At 39.9% G+C, this 22,349-nt stretch overlaps 1 protein-coding gene across 8 annotated transcripts in view; it reads right to left on the bottom strand.

The window, feature by feature from the left end:
- Nucleotides 1-22,349, bottom strand: part of LOC131504751 (BEN domain-containing protein 5) — a 1,495,810-nt gene that overhangs the window by 323,540 nt on the left and 1,149,921 nt on the right. For all 8 annotated transcript variants that reach the window (XR_009258138.1, XR_009258139.1, XM_058717439.1 and 5 more), the window contains exon 6: nt 18,611-18,650. Coding sequence is in view for 6 of the 8 variants with exons in the window: in XM_058717439.1 (XP_058573422.1) it covers nt 18,611-18,650 (40 nt within the window). In the remaining 2 variants the exon portion in view is untranslated. The remainder of the gene's footprint in view (nt 1-18,610; nt 18,651-22,349) is intronic.

The raw sequence follows: 22,349 nt of genomic DNA, 5'->3' as shown, positions 1-22,349 counted from the left end.
TGTCTCTCAGGGACCAGGAGAATAAACAAAACATGTTCTCTTTGCCTTTATATGTTTCTTTGTATGTTTCTAAAATTATTTTACTTAATTAACTTAATAAACCATCTGAGTGACACCCAAGGCTGTTGTGTTTCATCGTTGACATGAGAGAAGGAGGTTGGGGAATGGAGGTGGTAAAATAAATTGATACAAACTTTCTGGAAAATGAGCTGGAAACTAGACACAATAATTCCTTAAACATATTCTTGCTCTCTGGCCCAGTAATTCTACTTCTAAAATGTCCAGGTAAAAACTTATATAAAAGAAGTAAAAAGGTTTTTCCACAAATAGTTTTGTGGTAGAGTTATTTATAAGAGAAAACATCTGGAAATAACATGAATGCACAACAATAGGATGTGGATTTTTATAAACTAGACTATATATAAAAGATGGAAGATACTAGAGCTTTTAAAATAAGTATGCCTTTAAAATGCTCATAAAATGCTCATGGATGTAGTAATTCAAACCCTAGTAATCTATCTTAAGATAATAACCTAAAATGTAGGGAAAATATATACACAAAGATTCATAAATTATTCATAACATCGAGAAACTAGAATTTAAGTTAAATATATAACATTATTGGCATGGGGAAATATTTTTCTTGTAATATTAAGTGAAAAGTCAGGATAAAATTTTATATTCTACATGATCTCAACTATGTAAAACAAAATTATACATGCATAGAAAAAAAGGCGAAGAAGTAAATGTGTTAAAATATTAAACAGTGATTGCCTCTGGGAGATAACTGATATTTCATCTTTATAACTTCTCTGTGTTTTTAAAATTTGCACCATGGGCATGTGCAATTTTTTAATAGAGAAAGTTATTATAAAAAAGATGGTAAGTATGTAAACTACATAGCAACATGAAGATTGTTTATGAAATAATGTTAAGTGAAAAAAGATGTATATAAAAACGTACTGTGATTGCAATTATGTAAATATGTTTCTGCATATAGACAAGAACTGAAAGGGAAAATGTATAAATAGAATTAGGTTTTGTATTGTGCTAAGGCTGTGGGACTAGGAGTAATTTATTTTTCTTCTTTAAAAATCTCTTTTAAAGTTGTTTTAACGACGTGCATGAATTTTTTGAACTAGCCGCTCTCTGCACATCCATGGTGCTGCTAACCTTCTGGCAGTGAGGCCCAGGAGTCATCTGGCTTGGCTTCACTCCTGGTCCTGGCTACCCTGGACGGGTTCCACAGGCCTCCTGTTGACTCTAAAGATGGTCAGAGGCACATAACAATGGCTAATTTGGCCTCTCTTGTTTCTTTAGTTTCCAGAGGGGATGAGTTTATGTCATGGGGGACTTTAATAAAAGACCAAACTCAAACTTGTCATGTCATGGTCAGCAACCCCAGTCTATCACCACTCAACATATGTATTGCTTTAACAAGGTTAAGAGAGGATTATAAAAGAAAAAAAAAAAAAGGAAGCTTACAAGATTTGCAATCAGAAACAAATCTAGCCATGATTTGTTTTCTGGAGGTTTCTATGATGTCTTAGGAAATCAATTGTCTCTTCAGGACATAGCTCAGTTAGTGGGAAAGTCCCAATGACTATGATACTGTGGCATTCCGGACTTTCCTCATCCCCAGAAAAGTGAGTCAATATGAATCCCATCTGGGAAAGAAGACTCCATGGACCAATATTACAAGTGAAGTGATATTTATATGTAGCAGCAGCAGAAAAGGCAAAGGATTTAGAATCAGACAGTTCTGAATTTGAATCCTGATTCCATCACTTATTAACTGTGCTCAAGCAGGCAGTTCACATAATTATGCTGCACTTTCATTTCTCATCTTTAAAACAGAAAAGGCAATGCTTGTCTTATGGGGTGGTGGGGGAAATTATGTGAAAAATATATGTAAAGCACTTAACACAGCTCTGGCACTTAGTGCCAGTATTTAGATACTCCCTTAATACTATCCTTCTAGTATATACCATCAAAAAGCTATGACCATTGGACAAGAGTGCCCAGGTAATTCAACAGGGGGAAAACAGTCTTTTCAACAAATGGTGCTGGGAAAACCAGACACATTCAAAAGAGGTAAGCTGGACTCCTACCTCACATCATATAAAAAAATTAACTCACAAGAGTACATCTTTATGAATTTAAGTTAGGCAATGTTTTCCAAGATATATCAAAAGTACAAGCAACAAAAGGAAAAAAAATAGTTAAATTGAATTTCATAATAGTTACATGCTTCTTTTGCTCCAAAGAACATCAAGCAGGTGAAAAGACAACCCATCTGAAAAAATATTTGCAAATCATATATCTAATAAAAGACCTTATACTCAGAATATATACTTTAAAACTCTTACAATTAAACAATAAAAAGATAAATGTAACTTAATTAAAAATGAGTAAGGAAAAAGAATTTGACTAAACATTTCTCCAAGAAGATATACAAATGGCCAAAAAGCACATGAAAATATGCTCACCATCATTCGTCATTAGGCACATGCAAATCAAAACTATAATGAGATACTACTTCACACCCACGAGGATGACTATAATCAAAAGATAGGTGTGATTGGGTGGCTCAGTCGATTAAGTGCCCAACTCTTGATTTCAGCTCAGGTCATGATCTCATGGTCGTGAGATCAAGCCCTGTGTCATGATCTTATGGTCATGAGATCGAGCCCCACATTGGGCTCAGTTCTGGGCATGGAGTCTGCTTAAGATTCTCTCTCTCTCTCTCTCTCTCTCTCTCTCTCTCTCTCTCTCTCTTTCCCTCTCCCTCTCTCTCCCCCTCTGCCTTCCCTCACTCACACATGAATGCTCTCTCACTCTCTCTCTCTCTCAAAAAAAAGATAGATAATAACAAGTGTCAGAGAGGATGTGGAGAAATTGGATGTGTCCTACATTGCTGATAAGAATGTAAAATGGTACAGCTACTTTGGAAAACATTTTGGCAGTTTCTCAAAATTTATATCCTAACACTTACCATATGACCCAACAATTCTATTTCTAAGGTTTATACCCAAGAGAACTGAAAACACATGTTTACACAAAACTTATACACCAGTGCCCATAGCAGCATTATTCATAATAGACAAAAAGTGGAAACAAATGAAATAGAATGGATAAACAAATTGTGATATATCCATACAGAAATATTATTTGGCAATAAAAAGGAATGAAGTACTGATACATACTACAATATGGATGGGCCTGAAAATATTATGCTAAGTGGAAAAGCTAGTCAAGAAAGGCCACATACTGTACAATTCCACTTATATGAGATGTCCAGAATAGGCATATCCATAAGGACAGAAGGTAGATTAGCGGTTTCCAGAGCATGGGGGAAGGCAGAAATAGGAAGTGACTGTTAATGGAGTTTCTTTTTGGAGTGGTGATAATGTTCTGGAATTAGTGGTAATAGTTATACAACTCTGTGAATATACTGAACCCCCCTAAATGATGCATTTAAAAGGTGGATATTATGGCATGTGAATTACATCTCAATAAAGCTATTATTTTATTTTTTAATTTTTTAAATGTTTTTATTTATTTTTGAGACAGAGAGACAGAGCATGAGCAGGGGATGGGCAGAGAGAGAGGGAGACACAGATTCCAAAGCAGGCTCCAGGCTCTGAGCTGTCAGCACAGAGCCCAACGCGGGGCTCAAACTCATGGACTGTGAGATCATGACCTGAGCTGAAGTCGGACACTTAACTGACTGAGCCACCCAGGAGCCCCTATTTTCTTTTTTTGATGTTTATTTATTTTTGAGAGAGAGAGAGAGACAGGCAGAGTGTGAGCAGGGGAGGGGCTGAGAGAGAGAGAGAGAGAGAGAGAGAGAGACAGAATCCAAAGCAGGCTCCAGGCTCTGAGCTGTCAGCACAGAGCCTGATGTGGAGCTTGAACTCACGAAATGCAAGATCATGACCTCAGCGGAAATTGGAGGCTTAACCGACTGAACCACCCAGGCACCCCAGTAAAGCCATTATTTTAAAAAACCTAAGACCAGCACTCTTAACTTGATAGTGGGAATATAAAAATATTTCTGTAGGTGTGATTAAGGAATCATTGCCAAATATTCTAGTTCTCTGCACTGCAGTCCCCTTCCCTGTGGGAAGAGTATACATCTCCACCCTGTTGAATTTAGGAGTGGTCATATAACTTGCTTCGACCAAGGAAATATGGGTGGAAGTGACCCCTTCCAAATATTTTTAGAGCAAGTACATGGCTCACCGTATCTCTCCCTTTTCCCTCTGCCATGATGACCCATGTGGCAGGTGCTGCAATGTCACATATTCACTGGGCACTTGTGCACAATGTTAAATAATTTCCAATTGCCAACATGTGCAAATCTATCCTGAGAGCTTTCTTTGGCCACTGGAATCTGCTATGTCCATACTTCTTGAGCAGATTGGAAGTCTGGAAGGGAATTAGCACACCCACTTTCACTCTCACTCCTTTGCCTCCCAGAGGGATAACTCGAGGCTTATTTTCCACATTAACTTCCAGGGTTCTCCAGTTTGATTAAGTTCCAGTTGTCCTTAGTGGTAGCTTGCCTCTTCTTCCTTCTCCTTCTCCCTCTCCCTCTCCCTCTCCGTCTCCCTCACCCTCTGCCTCTCCCTCTCCCTCCTTCTCCGTCTCCTCCTCCTCCTCCTCCTTCTTCTTCTTCTTCTTCTTCTTCTTCTTCTCCTTCTCCTTCTTCTTCTTCTCCCTTCTTTTCCTGTATTGCTTCCTTGCTTTGCTACCAAGGTCTCCGGGATTATGTCCCAAATAAATTACTTGCCCTGAAATCTTTGTCTCAAGGTTTTCTTCTTAGGGAACCCAAACTAAGACACCCAGGTATGTTTCAAAGAAAGAATGCTTGGTCTGGGTGCCAGAGTAAAGACGATGTAAAGCAGGGGTGCCTGGTGGGCTCAGTCAGTATAGCATGTGACTCTTAACTTCAGGGTCATAAGTTCAAGCCCCACATTGGGTGTGGAGCCTACTGAAATAATAATAATAAAATAAAATAAGATTAAAAAAAAAGAAGATGTAAAGCAGAGCTGTCTCCAATCCATGAGGGACATGTACCAAAAGTGACAAATAAGCCTTTGTTTTTTTTTTAGCTTCTGAAATTTTGGTGTCATTGTTACTTCAGCATAATGTAGTCTGTCATGACTAGTGACCTATGTACACCTTTCTCAGTAATTCTCATTCTAGGAATTTTTCCTAGAGAAATAATTAGAGATGCATACAAAAGTCTTTACAGAAGAATGTTCACTGTGGTATTATTTATAATTAAATAACTGGGTACAACTTAACATATAATAGAGTTTTTATAAATTATAAATATAATGGAATGATTTTCAACTAGGTAAAATTCCCTTTTAGAGAATATTTAATAACATTGAAAATGTTCATACTACATTCAAATAAAACAGTTTATATAGTATCATCTGAATTTTATTTTTAAAATTACATATGTATATACATGTGCAAAAAATAATAGTCTCTCTTTGCAGTCTGGTGGTTAGGAGTTTTGCTTGGATAAGAGAAAAATACTTCTTCATACTGCCTCCCTTTTATTGAAAAGGCTATAGGAGAATAAACTTTCCAGAAAGTAAAGAAGAAACTATAGCTGGATTTCTGGGTCAAATGGCTAAATAAATTCATGCTTCAATAAGCCCATTCTTTCTCATCAAATAGTAATATTGGATGAAAAAAGAAATGAAAATATGTATTTGGGTTCTCTTGTGAGAGACATGTCCCCACAAAGTTGAAACGTACAGAAATGTGAAAGGTAAGCTGTCCTGAGGCTACTTGCATGCTGAGATCTGGACATAGAAGCAGGAAGTAGCAACTGAAGTTTGCCTCCTGTGGGACAACAGGAACTAACAGTACTCTGGAAGATGAGGATCAGAAACAACATCTTTTTTTTTTATGTTTATTTATTTTTGAGTGACAGAGAGAGTGACAGTATTTATTTTGAGAGACAGAGAGAGAGAGAGACAGACAGACAGATAGACAGAGCATGAGCAGGGGAAGGGCAGAGAGAGGGAGACACAGAATGTGAAGCAGGCTCCAGGCTCTGAGCTGTCAGCACAGAGCCTGACACGGGGCTTGAACTCATAGACCATGAGATCATGACCTGAGCCAAAGTCGGATGCTTAACCAACAGACCCACCCAGGTGCCCCTACATCTTCTGCTTAGAGCCCTAGGGTGGGGCTCTCATGTCTTGAAAGGAGCCTAGGGAAAAAATTAAAAAGGCTGCTGTAGAACTTTCTGGGAAATAGCTCCTTGCACTGAAAGCCTAGAGAGGAGGTGAGGAATATAGATGCAGGAAACAGAAACAATGTCAAACTCTTCTGCTGACTTTTTGTCACTGGATCTGATATATCCCCACTATTTACCAGGTCCTATACTGAGATGTGGGTAGAGTTAACAACAAAAACCACCACACAGGGAGATGTGAGCACAGTAGGGGTTCTGGGGGTGGGGCGTTGGGGATGAGGAGAGAGAAAACCAGAAAATTTCCTCCTCAAAGTGCTCTTACAAATTAAAATTTCAAAATGCATGAAGAAATTAAATGCTAAAAATGATACAAAACAAAATTAACAATTATAACTTGAATTCACTCCAGATGAAACTTATTTTATAGAACAGTCAGAGATTTTAAAATAAGCATATTGAGGATGTTCAGAGAAACAAACGAAGGCATTAAAACAGAATAAGAAATTATGAAACAGAATAGGCAGAAATAAAACAAGAACAGGTGGATATGAACAAAATTAGAAATCTTGGAAATTAAAAATATATAGTCATTGAAATATTGAAAAAGACAGGGAAAAGAGTCTAGACTAGACATGGTCAAAAAGTGAATTTATAAATGCAAGTTACTTGTGGGGAACTCAGAATTAGTGCGGTAAGACAAAATGATAAAAATTATGAAAAACAAATTATGAAAAACAGGCACGGTGGGCCACCTGAGAAAATCCAACAGTCATCTAATAGAAATTCTTGAAGAAGAGAGTTAGAGGAATAAGGGAAAAGTAGCATTTGAAGAGAAATTTTGCCAATAATTTCTGAGAATTAAAGAAACACATAGATTCTCAGGTGGAAGTATACTCAGAGTACCAAGTAGGGTAAATAGAAATGATTCATATCTATTTACAGAAAAAAAAAAAAATCCCACCCAAACCAAAAACAGAACATTAAGATTTTCAATCTTGAAATCTATCAAAAAAGATAAGTTATCAAAAACAATTAAATAATTGGGGCGCCTGGGTGGCTCAGTCCGTTGAGCGTCTGGCATCCATCCGCTCAGGTCATGATCTCACGGTTTGTGAGTTCCAGCCCGCAGCGGGCTCTGTGCTGACAGCTCAGAGCCTGGAGCCTGTTTCGGATTCTGTGTCTCCCTCTCTCTCTGCCCTTCCCCTGCTCATGCTCTGTCTCTCTCTCTGTCAAAAATAAATAAACATTAACAATTTTTTAAAAAACAAATAATGGAAGACTTCTCATCAGCAACTATGCATGTCAGAAAACAAGTTTTAAAAGTCTTCAAAGTACAAAGGAAATTTCTCAAACTAGAATTTATACCTAGCCAAACTATTATTCCAGAGAGAAGTCAAAATAAGGACAAATATATATTAAGAGGGTTGCCTGTGGACTCTCACTAAATAGCTATTAAAGGATTCACTTTGGGGTATGTGGGTGGCTCAGTCAGTTAAGCAGCTGATTTTGGCTCAGGTCATGATCTCATGGTTCCTGAGTTCAAGCCCCATATCAGGCTCCACCTGATTGGGATTCTCTCTTTCCCTTCCTCTCTTTCTATAGCTTCCCTACTTGTGTATGTGCGTGTGCTCTCTCTCTCTCAAAATAGATAAGTAAACTAAAAAAAAAAAAAAAAAGGATTCACTTTAATAAGGTAACAGGAAATCTTGATACATAATAAGAAGAAGAACACAAAATTTATAAGCTGTGTAGGAAAAGTAAATTAGTTCAGTACTGTTAGTAATTCATTGTTTTTCTTTTTTGCAACAGTTTAACTGAAAAGTCTAAAATAATAATAATTAGGTGGTGACAGGACAGTGTTCAATAGGTGGTTAAAGCATGTTTACATATGGGTAACCCATTGTCTCAGCACCATACAACAACTAGTCTTTTTTTTTTTAAGTTTATTTATTTATTTGAGTTATCTTTACTGCCAACGTGGGCTCGAGCTCACGACCCTAAAACCAAGAGTTGCACTCTCTACCAACTGAGCCAGTCAGGCACCCCAACTAGTTTATCTTTTATTCACCTTATTATGAAGGCTAATTTTGTGAAAGGCTGTAGATTTTGTAAGAAAATATATAATCAAATGTACATCCAAAGGTAATCAGTTAAAGTCAGAAATAAAATCAATAGCATCCAAATCTGTAGATTGGGTAGGGGGAAAGCAAGTAATATATAAAACATAATACCAAAAAAGGGAGGACGAGAAAAAAAAAGAAAATAAATGATAGACAGAAAGCACAAATATGGTAGTAGATATTTATCCAAATATATCAGTAATTATAATAAATACAAATAGATTAAATTCACCTGTCACAATACATAGATTATTGGATTTTATTTTATTTTAAAAAAAAAATTTTTTTTTAATGTTTTTTATTTATTTTTGGGACAGAGAGAGACAGAGCATGAACGGGGGAGGGGCAGAGAGAGAGGGAGACACAGAATCGGAAACAGGCTCCAGGCTCCGAGCCATCAGCCCAGAGCCTGACGCGGGGCTCGAACTCACGGACCGCGAGATCGTGACCTGGCTGAAGTCGGACGCTTAACCGACTGCGCCACCCAGGCGCCCCTATTGGATTTTATTTTATTTTATTTTTTTTATTTTTTTTTTTTATTTATTTATTTATTTATTTTTTTTAATATATGAAATTTACTGTCAAATTGGTTTCCATACAACACCCAGTGCTCATCCCAAAAGGTGCCCTCCTCAATACCCATCACCCACCCTGCCCTCCCTCCCACCCCCCATCAACCCTCAGTTTGTTCTCAGTTTTTAACAGTCTCTTATGCTTTGGCTCTCTCCCACTCTAACCTCTTTTTTTTTTTTTTCCCTTCCCCTCCCCCATGGGTTTCTGTTACGTTTCTCAGGATCCACCTAAGAGTGAAACCATATGGTATCTGTCTTTCTCTGTATGGCTTATTTCACTTAGCATCACACTCTCCAGTTCCATCCACGTTGCTACAAAAGGCCATATTTCATTTTTTCTCATTGCCACGTAATATTCCATTGTGTATATAAACCACAATTTCTTTATCCATTCATCAGTTGATGGACATTTAGGCTCTTTCCATAATTTGGCTATTGTTGAGAGTGCTGCTATAAACATTGGGGTACAAGTGCCCCTATGCATCAGTACTCCTGTACCCCTTGGATAAATTCCTAGCAGTGCTATTGCTGGGTCATAGGGTAGGTCTATTTTTAATTTTCTGAGGAACCTCCACACTGCTTTCCAGAGCGGCTGCACCAATTTGCATTCCCACCAACAGTGCAAGAGGGTTCCCATTTCTCCACATCCTCTCCAGCATCTATAGTCTCCTGATTTGTTCATTTTGGCCACTCTGACTGGCGTGAGGTGGTATCTGAGTGTGGTTTTGATTTGTATTTCCCTGATGAGGAGCGACGTTGAACATCTTTTCATGTGCCTGTTGGCCATCCGGATGTCTTCTTTAGAGAAGTGTCTATTCATGTTTTCTGCCCATTTCTTCACTGGGTTATTTGTTTTTCGGGTGTGGAGTTTGATGAGCTCTTTATAGATTTTGGATACTAGCCCTTTGTCCGATATGTCATTTGCAAATATCTTTTCCCATTCCGTTGGTTGCCTTTTAGTTTTGTTGGTTGTTTCCTTTGCTGTGCAGAAGCTTTTTATCTTCATAAGGTCCCAGTAATTCACTTTTGCTTTTAATTCCCTTGCCTTTGGGGATGTGCCGAGTAAGAGATTGCTACGGCTGAGGTCAGAGAGGTCTTTTCCTGCTTTCTCCTCTAAGGTTTTGATGGTTTCCTGTCTCACATTCAGGTCCTTTATCCATTTTGAGTTTATTTTTGTGAATGGTGTGAGAAAGTGGTCTAGTTTCAACCTTCTGCATGTTGCTGTCCAGTTCTCCCAGCACCATTTGTTAAAGAGACTGTATTTTTTCCATTGGATGTTCTTTCCTGCTTTGTCAAAAATGAGTTGGCCATACGTTTGTGGGTCTAGTTCTGGGGTTTCTATTCGATTCCATTGGTCTATGTGTCTGTTTTTATGCCAATACCATGCTGTCTTGATGATTACAGCTTTGTAGTAGAGGCTAAAGTCTGGGATTGTGATGCCTCCTGCTTTGGTCTTCTTCTTCAAAATTACTTTGGCTATTCGGGGCCTTTTGTGGTTCCATATGAATTTTAGGATGGCTTGTTCTAGTTTCAAGAAGAATGCTGGTGCAATTTTGATTGGGATTGCATTGAATGTGTAGATAGCTTTGGGTAGTATTGACATTTTGACAATATTTATTCTTCCAATCCATGAGCAGGGAATGTCTTTCCATTTCTTTATATCTTCTTCAATTACCTGCATAAGCTTTCTATAGTTTTCAGCATACAGATCTTTTACATCTTTGGTTAGATTTATTCCTAGGTATTTTATGCTTCTTGGTGCAATTGTGAATGGGATTAGTTTCTTTATTTGTCTTTCTGTGGCTTCATTGTTAGTGTATAAGAATGCAACTGATTTCTGTACATTGATTTTGTATCCTGCAACTTTGCTGAATTCATGTATCAGTTCTAGCAGACTTTTGGTGGAGTCTATCGGATTTTCCATGTATAATATCATGTCATCTGCAAAAAGCGAAAGCTTGACTTCATCTTTGCCAATTTGGATGCCTTTGATTTCTTTTTGTTGTCTGATTGCTGATGCTAGAACTTCCAGCACTATATTAAACAACAGCGGTGAGAGTGGGCATCCCTGTCGTGTTCCTGATCTCAGGGAAAAAGCTCTCAGTTTTTCCCCATTGAGGATGATGTTAGCTGTGGGCTTTTCATAAATGGCTTTTATGATCTTTAAGTATGTTCCTTCTATCCCGACTTTCTCAAGGGTTTTTATTAAGAAAGGGTGCTGGATTTTGTCAAAGGCCTTTTCTGCATCGATTGACAGGATCATATGGTTCTTCTCTTTTTTTTTGTTAATGTGATGTATCACGTTGATCGATTTGCGAATGTTGAACCAGCCCTGCATCCCAGGAATGAATCCCACTTGATCATGGTGAATAATTCTTTTTATATGCTGTTGAATTCGATTTGCTAGTATCTTATTGAGAATTTTTGCATCCATATTCATCAGGGATATTGGCCTGTAGTTCTCTTTTTTTACTGGGTCTCTGTCTGGTTTAGGAATCAAAGTAATACTGGCTTCATAGAATGAGTCTGGAAGTTTTCCTTCCCTTTCTATTTCTTGGAATAGCTTGAGAAGGATAGGTATTATCTCTGCTTTAAATGTCTGGTAGAACTCCCCTGGGAAGCCATCTGGTCCTGGACTCTTATTTGTTGGGAGATTTTTGATAACCGATTCAATTTCTTCGCTGGTTATGGGTCTGTTCAAGCTTTCTATTTCCTCCTGATTGAGTTTTGGAAGAGTGTGGGTGTTTAGGAATTTGTCCATTTCTTCAAGGTTGTCCAATTTGTTGGCATATAATTTTTCATAGTATTCCCTGATAATTGTTTGTATCTCTGAGGGATTGGTTGTAATATTTCCATTTTCATTCATGATTTTATCTATTTGGGTCATCTCCCTTTTCTTTTTGAGAAGCCTGGCTAGAGGTTTGTCAATTTTGTTTATTTTTTCAAAAAACCAACTCTTGGTTTCGTTGATCTGCTCTACAGTTTTTTTAGATTCTATATTATTTATTTCTGCTCTGATCTTTATGATTTCTCTTCTTCTGCTGGGTTTAGGCTGCCTTTGCTGTTCTGCTTCTATTTCCTTTAGGTGTGCTGTTAGATTTTGTATTTGGGATTTTTCTTGTTTCTTGAGATAGGCCTGGATTGCAATGTATTTTCCTCTCAGGACTGCCTTCGCTGCATCCCAAAGCGTTTGGATTGTTGTATTTTCATTTTCGTTTGTTTCCATATATTTTTTAATTTCTTCTCTAATTGCCTGGTTGACCCACTCATTCGTTAGTAGGGTGTTCTTTAACCTCCATGCTTTTGGAGGTTTTCCAGACTTTTTCCTGTGGTTGATTTCAAGCTTCATAGCATTGTGGTCTGAAAGTATGCATGGTATAATTTCAATTCTTGTAAACTTATGAAGGGCTGTTTTGTGACCCAGTATATGATCTATCTTGGAAAATGTTCCATGTGCACTCGAGAAGAAAGTATATTCTGTTGCTTTTGGATGCAGAGTTCTAAATAGATCTGTCAAGTCCATCTGATCCAATGTATCATTCAGGGCCCTTGTTTCTTTATTGACTGTGTGTCTAGATGATCTATCCATTTCTGTAAGTGGGGTGTTAAAGTCCCCTGCAATGACCACATTCTTATCAATAAGGTTGCTTATGTTTATGAGTAACTGTTTTATATATCTGGGGGCTCCGGTATTTGGCGCATAGACATTTATAATTGTTAGCTCTTCCTGATGGATAGACCCTGTAATTATTATATAATGCCCTTCTTCATCTCTTGTTACAGCCTTTAATTTAAAGTCTAGTTTGTCTGATATAAGTATGGCTACTCCAGCTTTCTTTTGGCTTCCAGTAGCATGATAAATAGTTCTCCATCCCCTCACTCTCAATCTAAAGGTGTCCTCAGATCTCAAATGAGTCTCTTGTAGACAGCAAATAGATGGGTCTTGTTTTTTTATCCATTCTGATACCCTATGTCTTTTGGTTGGTGCATTTAATCCATTTACATTCAGTGTTATTATAGAAAGATACGGGTTTAGAGTCATTGTGATGTCTGTATGTTTTATGCTTGTAGTGATGTCTCTGGTACTTTGTCTCACAGGATCCCCCTTAGGATCTCTTGTAGGGCTGGTTTCGTGGTGACAAATTCCTTCAGTTTTTGTTTGTTTGGGAAGACCTTTATCTCTCCTTCTATTCTAAATGACAGACTTGCTGGATAAAGGATTCTCGGCTGCATATTTTTTCTGTTTAGCACACTGAAGATATCGTGCCAAGCCTTTCTGGCCTGCCAAGTTTCAAAGGAGAGATCAGTCACGAGTCTTATAGGTCTCCCTTTATATGTGAGGGCACGTTTATCCCTTGCTGCTTTCAGAATTTTCTCTTTATCCTTGTATTTTGCCAGTTTCACTATGATATGTCGTGCAGAAGATCGATTCAAGTTACGTCTGAAGGGAGTTCTCTGTGCCTCTTGGATTTCAATGCCTTTTTCCTTCCCCAGTTCAGGGAAGTTCTCAGCTATAATTTCTTCAAGTACCCCTTCAGCACCTTTCCCTCTCTCTTCCTCCTCTGGGATACCAATTATGCGTATATTATTTCTTTTTAGTGTATCACTTAGTTCTCTAATTTTCCCCTCATACTCCTGGATTTTTTTATCTCTCTTTCTTTCAGCTTCCTCTTTCTCCATAACTTTATCTTCTAGTTCACCTATTCTCTCCTCTGCCTCTTCAATCCGAGCCGTCGTGGTTTCCATTTTGTTTTGCATTTCGTTTAAAGCGTTTTTCAGCTCCTCGTGACTGTGCCTTAGTCCCTTGATCTCTGTAGCAAGAGATTCTCTGCTGTCCTGTATACTGTTTTCAAGCCCAGCGATTAATTTTATGACTATTATTCTAAATTCACTTTCTGTTATATTATTTAAATCCTTTTTGATCAGTTCATTAGCTGTTGTTATTTCCTGGAGATTCTTCTGAGGGGAATTCTTCCGTTTGGTCATTTTGGATAGTCCCTGGAGCGGTGAGGACCTGCAGGGCACTTCCCCCGTGCTGTGGTGTATAACTGGAGTTGGTGGGCGGGGCCGCAGTCTGACCTGATGTCTGCCCCCAGCCCACCGCTGGGGCCACAGTCAGACTGGTGTGTGCCTTCTCTTCCCCTCTCCTAGGGGCGGGATTCACTGTGGGGTGGTGTGGCCCGTCTGGTCTACTTGCACACTGCCAGGCTTGTGGTGCTGGGGAGCTGGCGTATTAGCTGGGGTGGTTAGGCAAGGTGCACGGGGGCGGGAGGGGCAGGCTTAGCTCGCTTCTCCTTAGGTGATCCACTTCAGGAGGCGCCCTGTGGCAGCGGGAGGGAGTCAGATCCACTGCCGGAGGTTTGGCTCCGCAGAAGCACAGAGTTGGCTGTTTGCGCGGAGCGAGCAAGTTCCCTGGCAGGAACTGGTTCTCTTTGGGATTTTGGCTGGGGGATGGGCGGGGGAGATGGTGCTGGCGAGCGCCTTTGTTCCCCGCCAAGCTGAGCTCTGCCGTCCGGGGGCTCAGCAGCTCTCCCTCCCTTTGTCCTCCAGCCTTCCCGCTTTCTGAGCAGAGCTGTTAACTTATGACCTCCCAGACGCTAAGTCGCGCTTGCTGTCGGAACACAGTCCGTCCGGCCCCTCCGCTTTTGCCAGCCCGACTCGGGGGCTCTGCTTGGCCGGCGAGCCGCCCCTCCGCCCCGGCTCCCTCCCGCCAGTCCGTGGAGCGCGCACCGCCTCGCCGCCCTTCCTACCCTCTTCCGTGGGCCTCTCGTCTGCGCTTGGCTCCGGAGACTCCGTTCTGCTAATCCTCTGGCGGTTTTCTGGGTTATTTAGGCAGGTATAGGTGGAATCTAAGTGATCAGAAGGACGCGGGGTGAGCCCAGCGTCCTCCTACGCCGCCATCTTGTGGATACTCTGGATTTTATTTTAAAAAAAACCAACAGATACCGGTATTTCCAAAAGATTTCCATAAAAGAGAAAAGGAGAAGGATATCTCCCTACTAATTATAAAGATAATATTAAAATTAAGATGTATTATAAGTAAGACAGTGTGGAGTTAATTCAGAGTAAGTGTGGTAGACCAATGGAATAATACAGAGACCTCAGAAACAGATTCTGTATATAGGATAATTTCTATAAGACAGGCATGTAATTGCTTGTAATTGGGAGAAGGGATGCAGTAGTTGTTGTATGGTGCTGAGACAATGGGTTATCCATATGTAAACAAAAAAAATAAGTAAATCCCTAAGTCATATTATACAAAAGATCATTACTAAATGAGATAAAGACTCAGTATGAAATAAAACTTGACAATTCTTAGAGGTAAATACAGAAGAGTATGATATCCAGGGAAGGAAAGATTTCTTACATAAGTCACAAAAGCAAAGCAAGAGGTTGATAAATTTAATTCCATTAAATTTTTAAAAATCTTCCATGTAAAAGTACATTATTAATAAAAAAAAAAAAAAAAACCAACACCACAAGCCCCAGTCTGGGAGAAGATATTTGCAATGCATATAAGTGACAAAGTATTGATATTTGGAATAATAAAGGTTTATAAATCAATAAAAAGAAACAACAAATCAATGGAAAATGGAAAAAGGATATGAAAAGTCAATTCACCAAAGAAGAAACCAAAGTGGTCAATAAACATTTGAAAAGATACTCAACCCATCAGTAATCAGGGAAACAAATATTATAAAAACAATCGGATACCATTTCACATTTATCATGATGAGTGGTAAAATTTTGTAAGCCTGACAATTCCAAGTATTAAGGATTTAAGGAAATGGAAACCCTTACACTTTTCCATTGGAAGCATGTATTTGTTCAACTACCTTGGAAAACAACTGGCCATAATTACATAGTAAATTTGAACATGCACAAAATCAAGAATTCCTCTCCTAACTATATGCCCTAGAGAAATTCTCATGGTTATACACAGGAGTCAAGCACAAAAACACTCTTAGTAGCATTGCTTGCCATTATAAAAAACTGAAAATAGCCTAAATTATGATTAAAAAAAAGGATAAATAAATTGCAATGCAATCATATGTGGAATACTATATAGCAGTTAAAATGAATGAACCAGTAGTATATGTATCTACATGAATCAATCTGTACAATATAATAATGGGTAGGGGAAAAGTCACAGAATGCCATTTACAGTGTGGCATCACTTAGAGGAATTTGTAAAAGAATACCAGTTATAGCTACTTTATTTTTATATACACAGATACGGAAAAAAATAGAATTTATTATAGTGGTTACCTGTAGAGTGAAGGGAGAAAGCTGCAATCAGTAAGAGTATAGAAAAGTCTCAACTAGATCTATAAATTTTTCAAATAGGGGACTCTGTGGCATTGATGGCTCAATATTGATATGATAAAGCCAACATGTTTGGTGGGGCAGGGAGGGCAATAACGGCTGTTCATTATATCTCTACTCTTTTCTGTATATTCAAAATTATTCACAGTAAAAAAAATAAGAAAAGAAGATAACACAGATTATTAAGGCTTCCAAATTCCCAACCTGCACTTCTGAAAGCTCTTAGTATATGAAGAGTGGCACCATCAGATTGAAGCTCTGTGTGGAGGATGGTGGTGAGGAGTACAGACAAGCTAGTACCTCCCACTGATGGCCCCAGAGAGGTAGTAAGCCCGCTGTTGCTGCTACAGCTTCTGGAGATAGGGAATAGGGATGATATGAAAAGTGAGGGACGGTCAGTCGCAATGGAGGAAAGTGCTTTTGACATGGGATAGAAGTTGTCCAGATAATACCTGGTCTAATGGTGCTTCCCAACCTTTCCATGTCATGGCACATATGGATATTTGTCCTGTACACTGGAGTGAGGCTACCACCCTGGAGGCTCCAGTTGCTCAGGTCCTACCTGTCCCCCTGAGAGGTAAGTGGATCAATATCTCACAGGTGCAAATCTCATAATAATATCACACAAAGGTAGCCTACTTGCAGTACACAGTGTGCCATGGTATACCTTCTGGGAAGCTTTTACCCAGGAGACATTTTAGATAATATCTAAAAGTAGGTAAAATTATAAACCATTCCAAACTCTGGCAGCGGTTATTATTCTGCAATTCTGTAGCTCTTCAAAAGGAGTACACTCAGAGTCACTACTACTCTGCTTGAATTTGTGCAGCAGCAATTAGGAACAGAAAGAGCTAGCACAAAAGAACTAAAGTAAACAGGGTCTAAAGACATATCAAGAATCCCCTCCAATTCATACGTCTGCATCATATCAGGATGTAACAAGATGAAACTGGAATGTGGAAACAGGCAATCTGGGTTAGCACATGTGGAGTAGAATAGTACACAATTACAATGGACAGAAACCAAAGAAGGACAGAGATATTCCCTCACCAGCACCTTGCTGGGAGGGATTGGTAGGTCACATGTCACACACGTGAGCCACTCTAGTTATGTTAGCCCATGATTTGAAATTTCTATATCTTAATCATATATGCATTGAACATAGCTCATCTATAGAGCAGATTAAACATTTTTCAACCACTTAATCTCTGTTCTTCTAAAGTCCTAAGCTCAAAAAGCTCTATCAGATGGAAATACGGTAAGGTCACCTGAACTGGGTAGATCCAACTTACATTTGTAGTCACTGTCTTTTACCTCAGTGACTGAGACCAGATGACTAGCCTTTGTGCTAAGCTAGTGCCTGCAGAGGGCAGTTTCTCAATCTCCTTGTAAGTGAGCCAGCTGGCACCCAGGTACAGCATGGCAAGCTTGGTGAGAGCCAGAGATACCATGGTATAGACATATTGGATGCCAAGATATTGAAATGCCTCTATATTTACCAGTAATTAAGCCACTCCTAGAGCCCCAACCCTGCCATATGACCACTCTACCACATTTGCCCCTCCCTCGCAATCCCGTATCCCTCCAGTCCGGTAACCAAAGTGTTAATGTCTAGCACAGCAGGGGTTCACCAGCATTGCTAAATATTTTGAATGGATAAAGATGACCCACCACACCCATTCTTGAAAGCTCACTAACCCTGCTGGCATCATCATCCTCTTGGATCCCAAGAGAGAATAGCAACTTTTGTTGGCCAGTTTTGCCTCAAGTTCCCAAACCAAAATAAAATACCTCTCTGGAAAAACTAAACTACTCAACCACTCTCTAGGCTAGATGCCAGGCCTAGGGGGAAGAATTCCCATGGCCACAGCTTTGTTGGGGAACTTGAATTTCCCCTAAAGTGAGACCAGAGTTATTCTGACCTTCAGCACAGAATACCAAACCTAATCACTTTTCCAGACTAGTCCTTCCTCATAAGCCATCCTTCCTCCATTCCATGCCTCCTGCCGGGCAGCTTTCCTGCTCCCCATGATTTCGAAACTCATTTCTCATGCGACCAAGACATTTCCTTGACACTTGAGTCCATTAAACGATCTGGGGAGAATTTGGCCCTGGAATATGTAGCAACATCAGATTATCAGTCCTGCCATCTGCAGAGTCAAGAGGAGGCAGCACAAAGCTGGGGGTTGGGGGTAGGAAATGCCTGTGAGGCAGAGAATGGAGGGAGAAGCATTGTTCATGGCACTAAGAGTTCTGCTGTTCATCCAGGGAGTCAAAGGAGGAAGGCAGGAATTGCACTTGGATAGGCAAACAGGCATCGCTTTGGGAAATAAGGGAGAAGCCAAAGCAGAACGGCTGCACCTACTCACCAGGGCTGGTGATTGTCAGGAGGTCAAGCTGCCGCTGTTGCTGCAAAAGAAAACATACTATGAGATCACTAAATTGAGCGAGAGCGAACTGTGCTTAGCAGCTTAGGGTGGACACACAAAAGGGATATTCAGATACACAGAGCAGGGTATAAAGGGGAGAATGTGGTGCTTGCTCACAATTCTGCAGAGAGGCATTGCACCCTAGAGACAAAGGGAATGGATGGCTTTTTTGTTCATCCTTGTACAGTCAGAGGTGAGAGGCCTTAGAGGTCTTCCAGTCAGACCTATTTTATACCTAGGGAAAGGCCATGAGCTCATGTCCTCTGTACGAGATGCCCTTTGTTCATGCTAGCCCCACTGTTTAAGTATCTCATATCTTGGCAATCCTCTTTGCATGGGTCCCTACGTCACTGTCACCCTCTTCATATTCCTTTCTAACCAAGGTACTCCTGGGCTGGTTTATTTAATTTGTTCAGCAATGCTATGACAATTTTAATTACTGATGATGAAACCATTTCTTTTCTAACTGAATCGTCTTATCTTTGTAACATATAACAATCATAGCAAAAGTATCTGCCTGGTGCACTAGTCCATATGAATGAGGCTGCTTATGTTTGTAGGCAATTGGCCCTGGCTACCCCAAGGGCTGAGGAGATCAATATCTCAGTAGGCTTGCCCCACATCACAGCATACCTACAGGAAAGCTCTGTCCTGAATTGGATGTCATGGGAACCTGAGGTTGGAGAAGTGGGTATTGGCGGCTGGGAGTGGGGCAGTGAGCAACTCTCTTAAAGACTTAAGCCAGGATTTCTTAAGCCCCAGATGACTTCTTTCTCTTTCCTACACTTGATTTTCCATAAATAGTCCCAGAAATCTGTATTTTTTTTCTCCAAAAGGGTAAAAGCAAACAAGAACCATTGCTCTAGGCTACATCTTGTAGTGACTTCTGATTACCCAGTATTTCTTCTAATAGATCCTTTGCCATATTTCACCTTACCTGCATTTCCCTATTTATCTTGTCTTTCTCCAAGAATGGGGAATGGCTTATTGAAATTCTGCTTAAGCAGAAATGAGAAGGCAGAAACATTTTTTGAGTGCCAACTATAGGCCAGGCACAGTACTGGATGCTTTGATGTGTCATGTCTTTTCATACTCTTGGCAATCCTACAGGGTTGGTATTATACAGAGAAGTGGCATGAAATTCAGAGAGGAAAATTATCTTCCAAGAGCACCTCTTCATTAAATGGAAGGGCCCGGATTAGAATTTAGTCAGTTCTAATGCTGGCCTGAAAGCCCCAAATATGACAATGTACATAAATCATTATGATGGTGCCTGATACTTAATAGGTGCTCACCTAAAAGATAATCAGTACTGATGTTGTTGTTGTTACTATAGACCACGTGACCCTTGGTTTATAGAAGTTACCTCTTCCTTTTTCATAGAATTATGGATACTTGGAGCTCAAAAGTCACTGAGTTTGACCTGCTACCAGGTCAGGAATCCCTTCTGCAATGGCCCCACATTGCTTGTTTCATCCCTTTTCTTGATGGGGAGCTCATTACTTCTTATCAGTTGGATAGCTGTACTTTGAGCAGGGTTAAAAGCTGCTTTCCTATTACACCATTACTGTGTCTAGCTGCCTCAGCCCATGACAAGAGTTTGGACATCTGAAGAACTGTGTCTTCTCTCCAGTCTAAATATGCCTAGTCCCTGTGTCCTTTCCTCATAAGACATGGTCTCAAATCTCCTCGCCCTTATGGTCTCTCTCCTCCTCTGTTTGACTTTGATCTGTCCCAGTCAAAACCTCTTTAAGATCTCTGTACCTTTTACTTCAATGACTTCTCATGAGCCTGAAAGAAGTCCCTCAAGGACTTCTCAATCAACATCACTGTTTTCCTGCCAGTTCATAACTCATTCCAGTTGACATTTCCAAGCAAACAATGCAACTCCAAGATGTCACTGACATACATTGTGAACACACATCCTCACTCTGAAAAGAAACACACACCCACACACACGGGCTAGAAGGAATGCTGGAGCCAGACTGCCTTCCCTCCCAAACACAGAACCAGGCCAGTGGCACAACTGGCTCAAGCTGCCATTGCCAAGGCCAACCTGTGTGGCTCAGCACTTCTCTCATGCTTGAGGAAAGAAAACAACGCATCCTTCTATTTTTCTATAAGTTTGACTTTGTGATGACGTTGGTGAAAGATTATTTATCTGAGAAGTGTCTATTTCCTAATTAAAGAGCTATCTGTAAATAGTGACTCTGTGTCCAGGGTCCAGTAGAGAAAAAAGGGAAGAAAATATGACAGGAGGCAGACAGACATGGGCTTTTGCCTTGGCTTTTCTGTGGGGTTTGGATAGTGCCCTCCATGTCTCTGGCCTCAAACTTCACACCTGTAAAATGAAAGCGAGTGAAACACCTTCAGGGATAGGGAGTCAAGTACAACAAGGTGCCGTGCTTGTGGGCTCCCTCTTCTGGTGTAGAGACTTACCTGAGACTCCCTATGGCCAAAGCACTGAGGGCTAAAGAGCAGAGAGAGAATGTAAAAGGGACCACATCTCACTTCCCTCTCATATTGCAATTTTCAGTGTCTTTCTCACTAGTTGGAGAGCATCATAAGGGCTAGAAGATGTATTATTCAGTCCATGGTATATAGTAGCCCTCAGTAAGCATTTGCTAAATTCAACTGAAGCATTCCTGGAATCCACATTATTCTTTTAACCCTCTCCCCATGGCTTTGATCATGCCATTCTCTCTGCCTGATCTTTCATGACCTTTGATCTTCATGGAAGTCCCCTCTTACTGCTCAAGACGTCCATGAGGTCTTCTTTGCATGCCAACTTCCAAACCTAACACCCTTCTTTCCTTTCAACAGAATAGTCCACACATTGCTCTTCCAATGAATCTTGTAAAACCAACCTTTTGTATCATGCTCTGTTTTAATTATCTGTTTCTTCTGTTTCAATCTCAGGAGGTCCTTACTCAAGGGTAAGATTGTCATTCCATCTCTCTATCTCCAGTGCCAGCGCAAAGGTCTGGAAGGAATGTTTTATGTCATATGGTTCAAATGATTCAACTATTCTGTCATTCCCTCTACCACAGCCCTGTTAGGTAGGAATTAATCAGCCTGGAAAGTAACCATGCCCCTTCCTCCACAGGGCTTTCCCTCTGCCACGCCTTTAGGCTTACTTTGCCTTTATGATTTTGTTCCTACCATCTTCGCAGACAGCAATACTGGCTATCCACTTCTTGTGGGAGACTTTCCTTCTTTTACTCTCACCCACAGGATCACTGGCTCTCCTAGACTCCAACAGCTCCTACTGTCTGTACTACTGCTGTGGTGATGAATTACATCTAACCTGGTGACAAGCCACTTAACCTACAGTTCACAGACATATGTGTGCACCACCTAGTGGCCCAAGCAGGTAAGTGTAGGCTATTGTTTAACCTGTAGCTCTTAAGATAGGATTGCAAACTCTGCCTGTTCTACATGCAAATAAAAATGGAAAAAATCAAAATAAAAATTCTTGAAGTGTACTTTCAAGAATCACTGTGCAGTGGGTTTTACCTACGAAACTGGAATATTCAAATAATTCTCTCAAAGTTCTTCAAAAATAAAAGGAATGGAATGAAAGATAAATTTTTCATTACTAAATGGCCTGACTAGTATCATCATTTGAGAGCGCCAGTGAAAACTGTATGGCATTTGTAAAATTAGGGCACCTGATTTG

This window comes from Neofelis nebulosa, chromosome 2 (assembly GCF_028018385.1).
Source record: "Neofelis nebulosa isolate mNeoNeb1 chromosome 2, mNeoNeb1.pri, whole genome shotgun sequence".
Lineage (NCBI taxonomy): Eukaryota > Metazoa > Chordata > Mammalia > Carnivora > Felidae > Neofelis > Neofelis nebulosa.
This window is presented reverse-complemented; position numbering and strand designations above follow the sequence as displayed.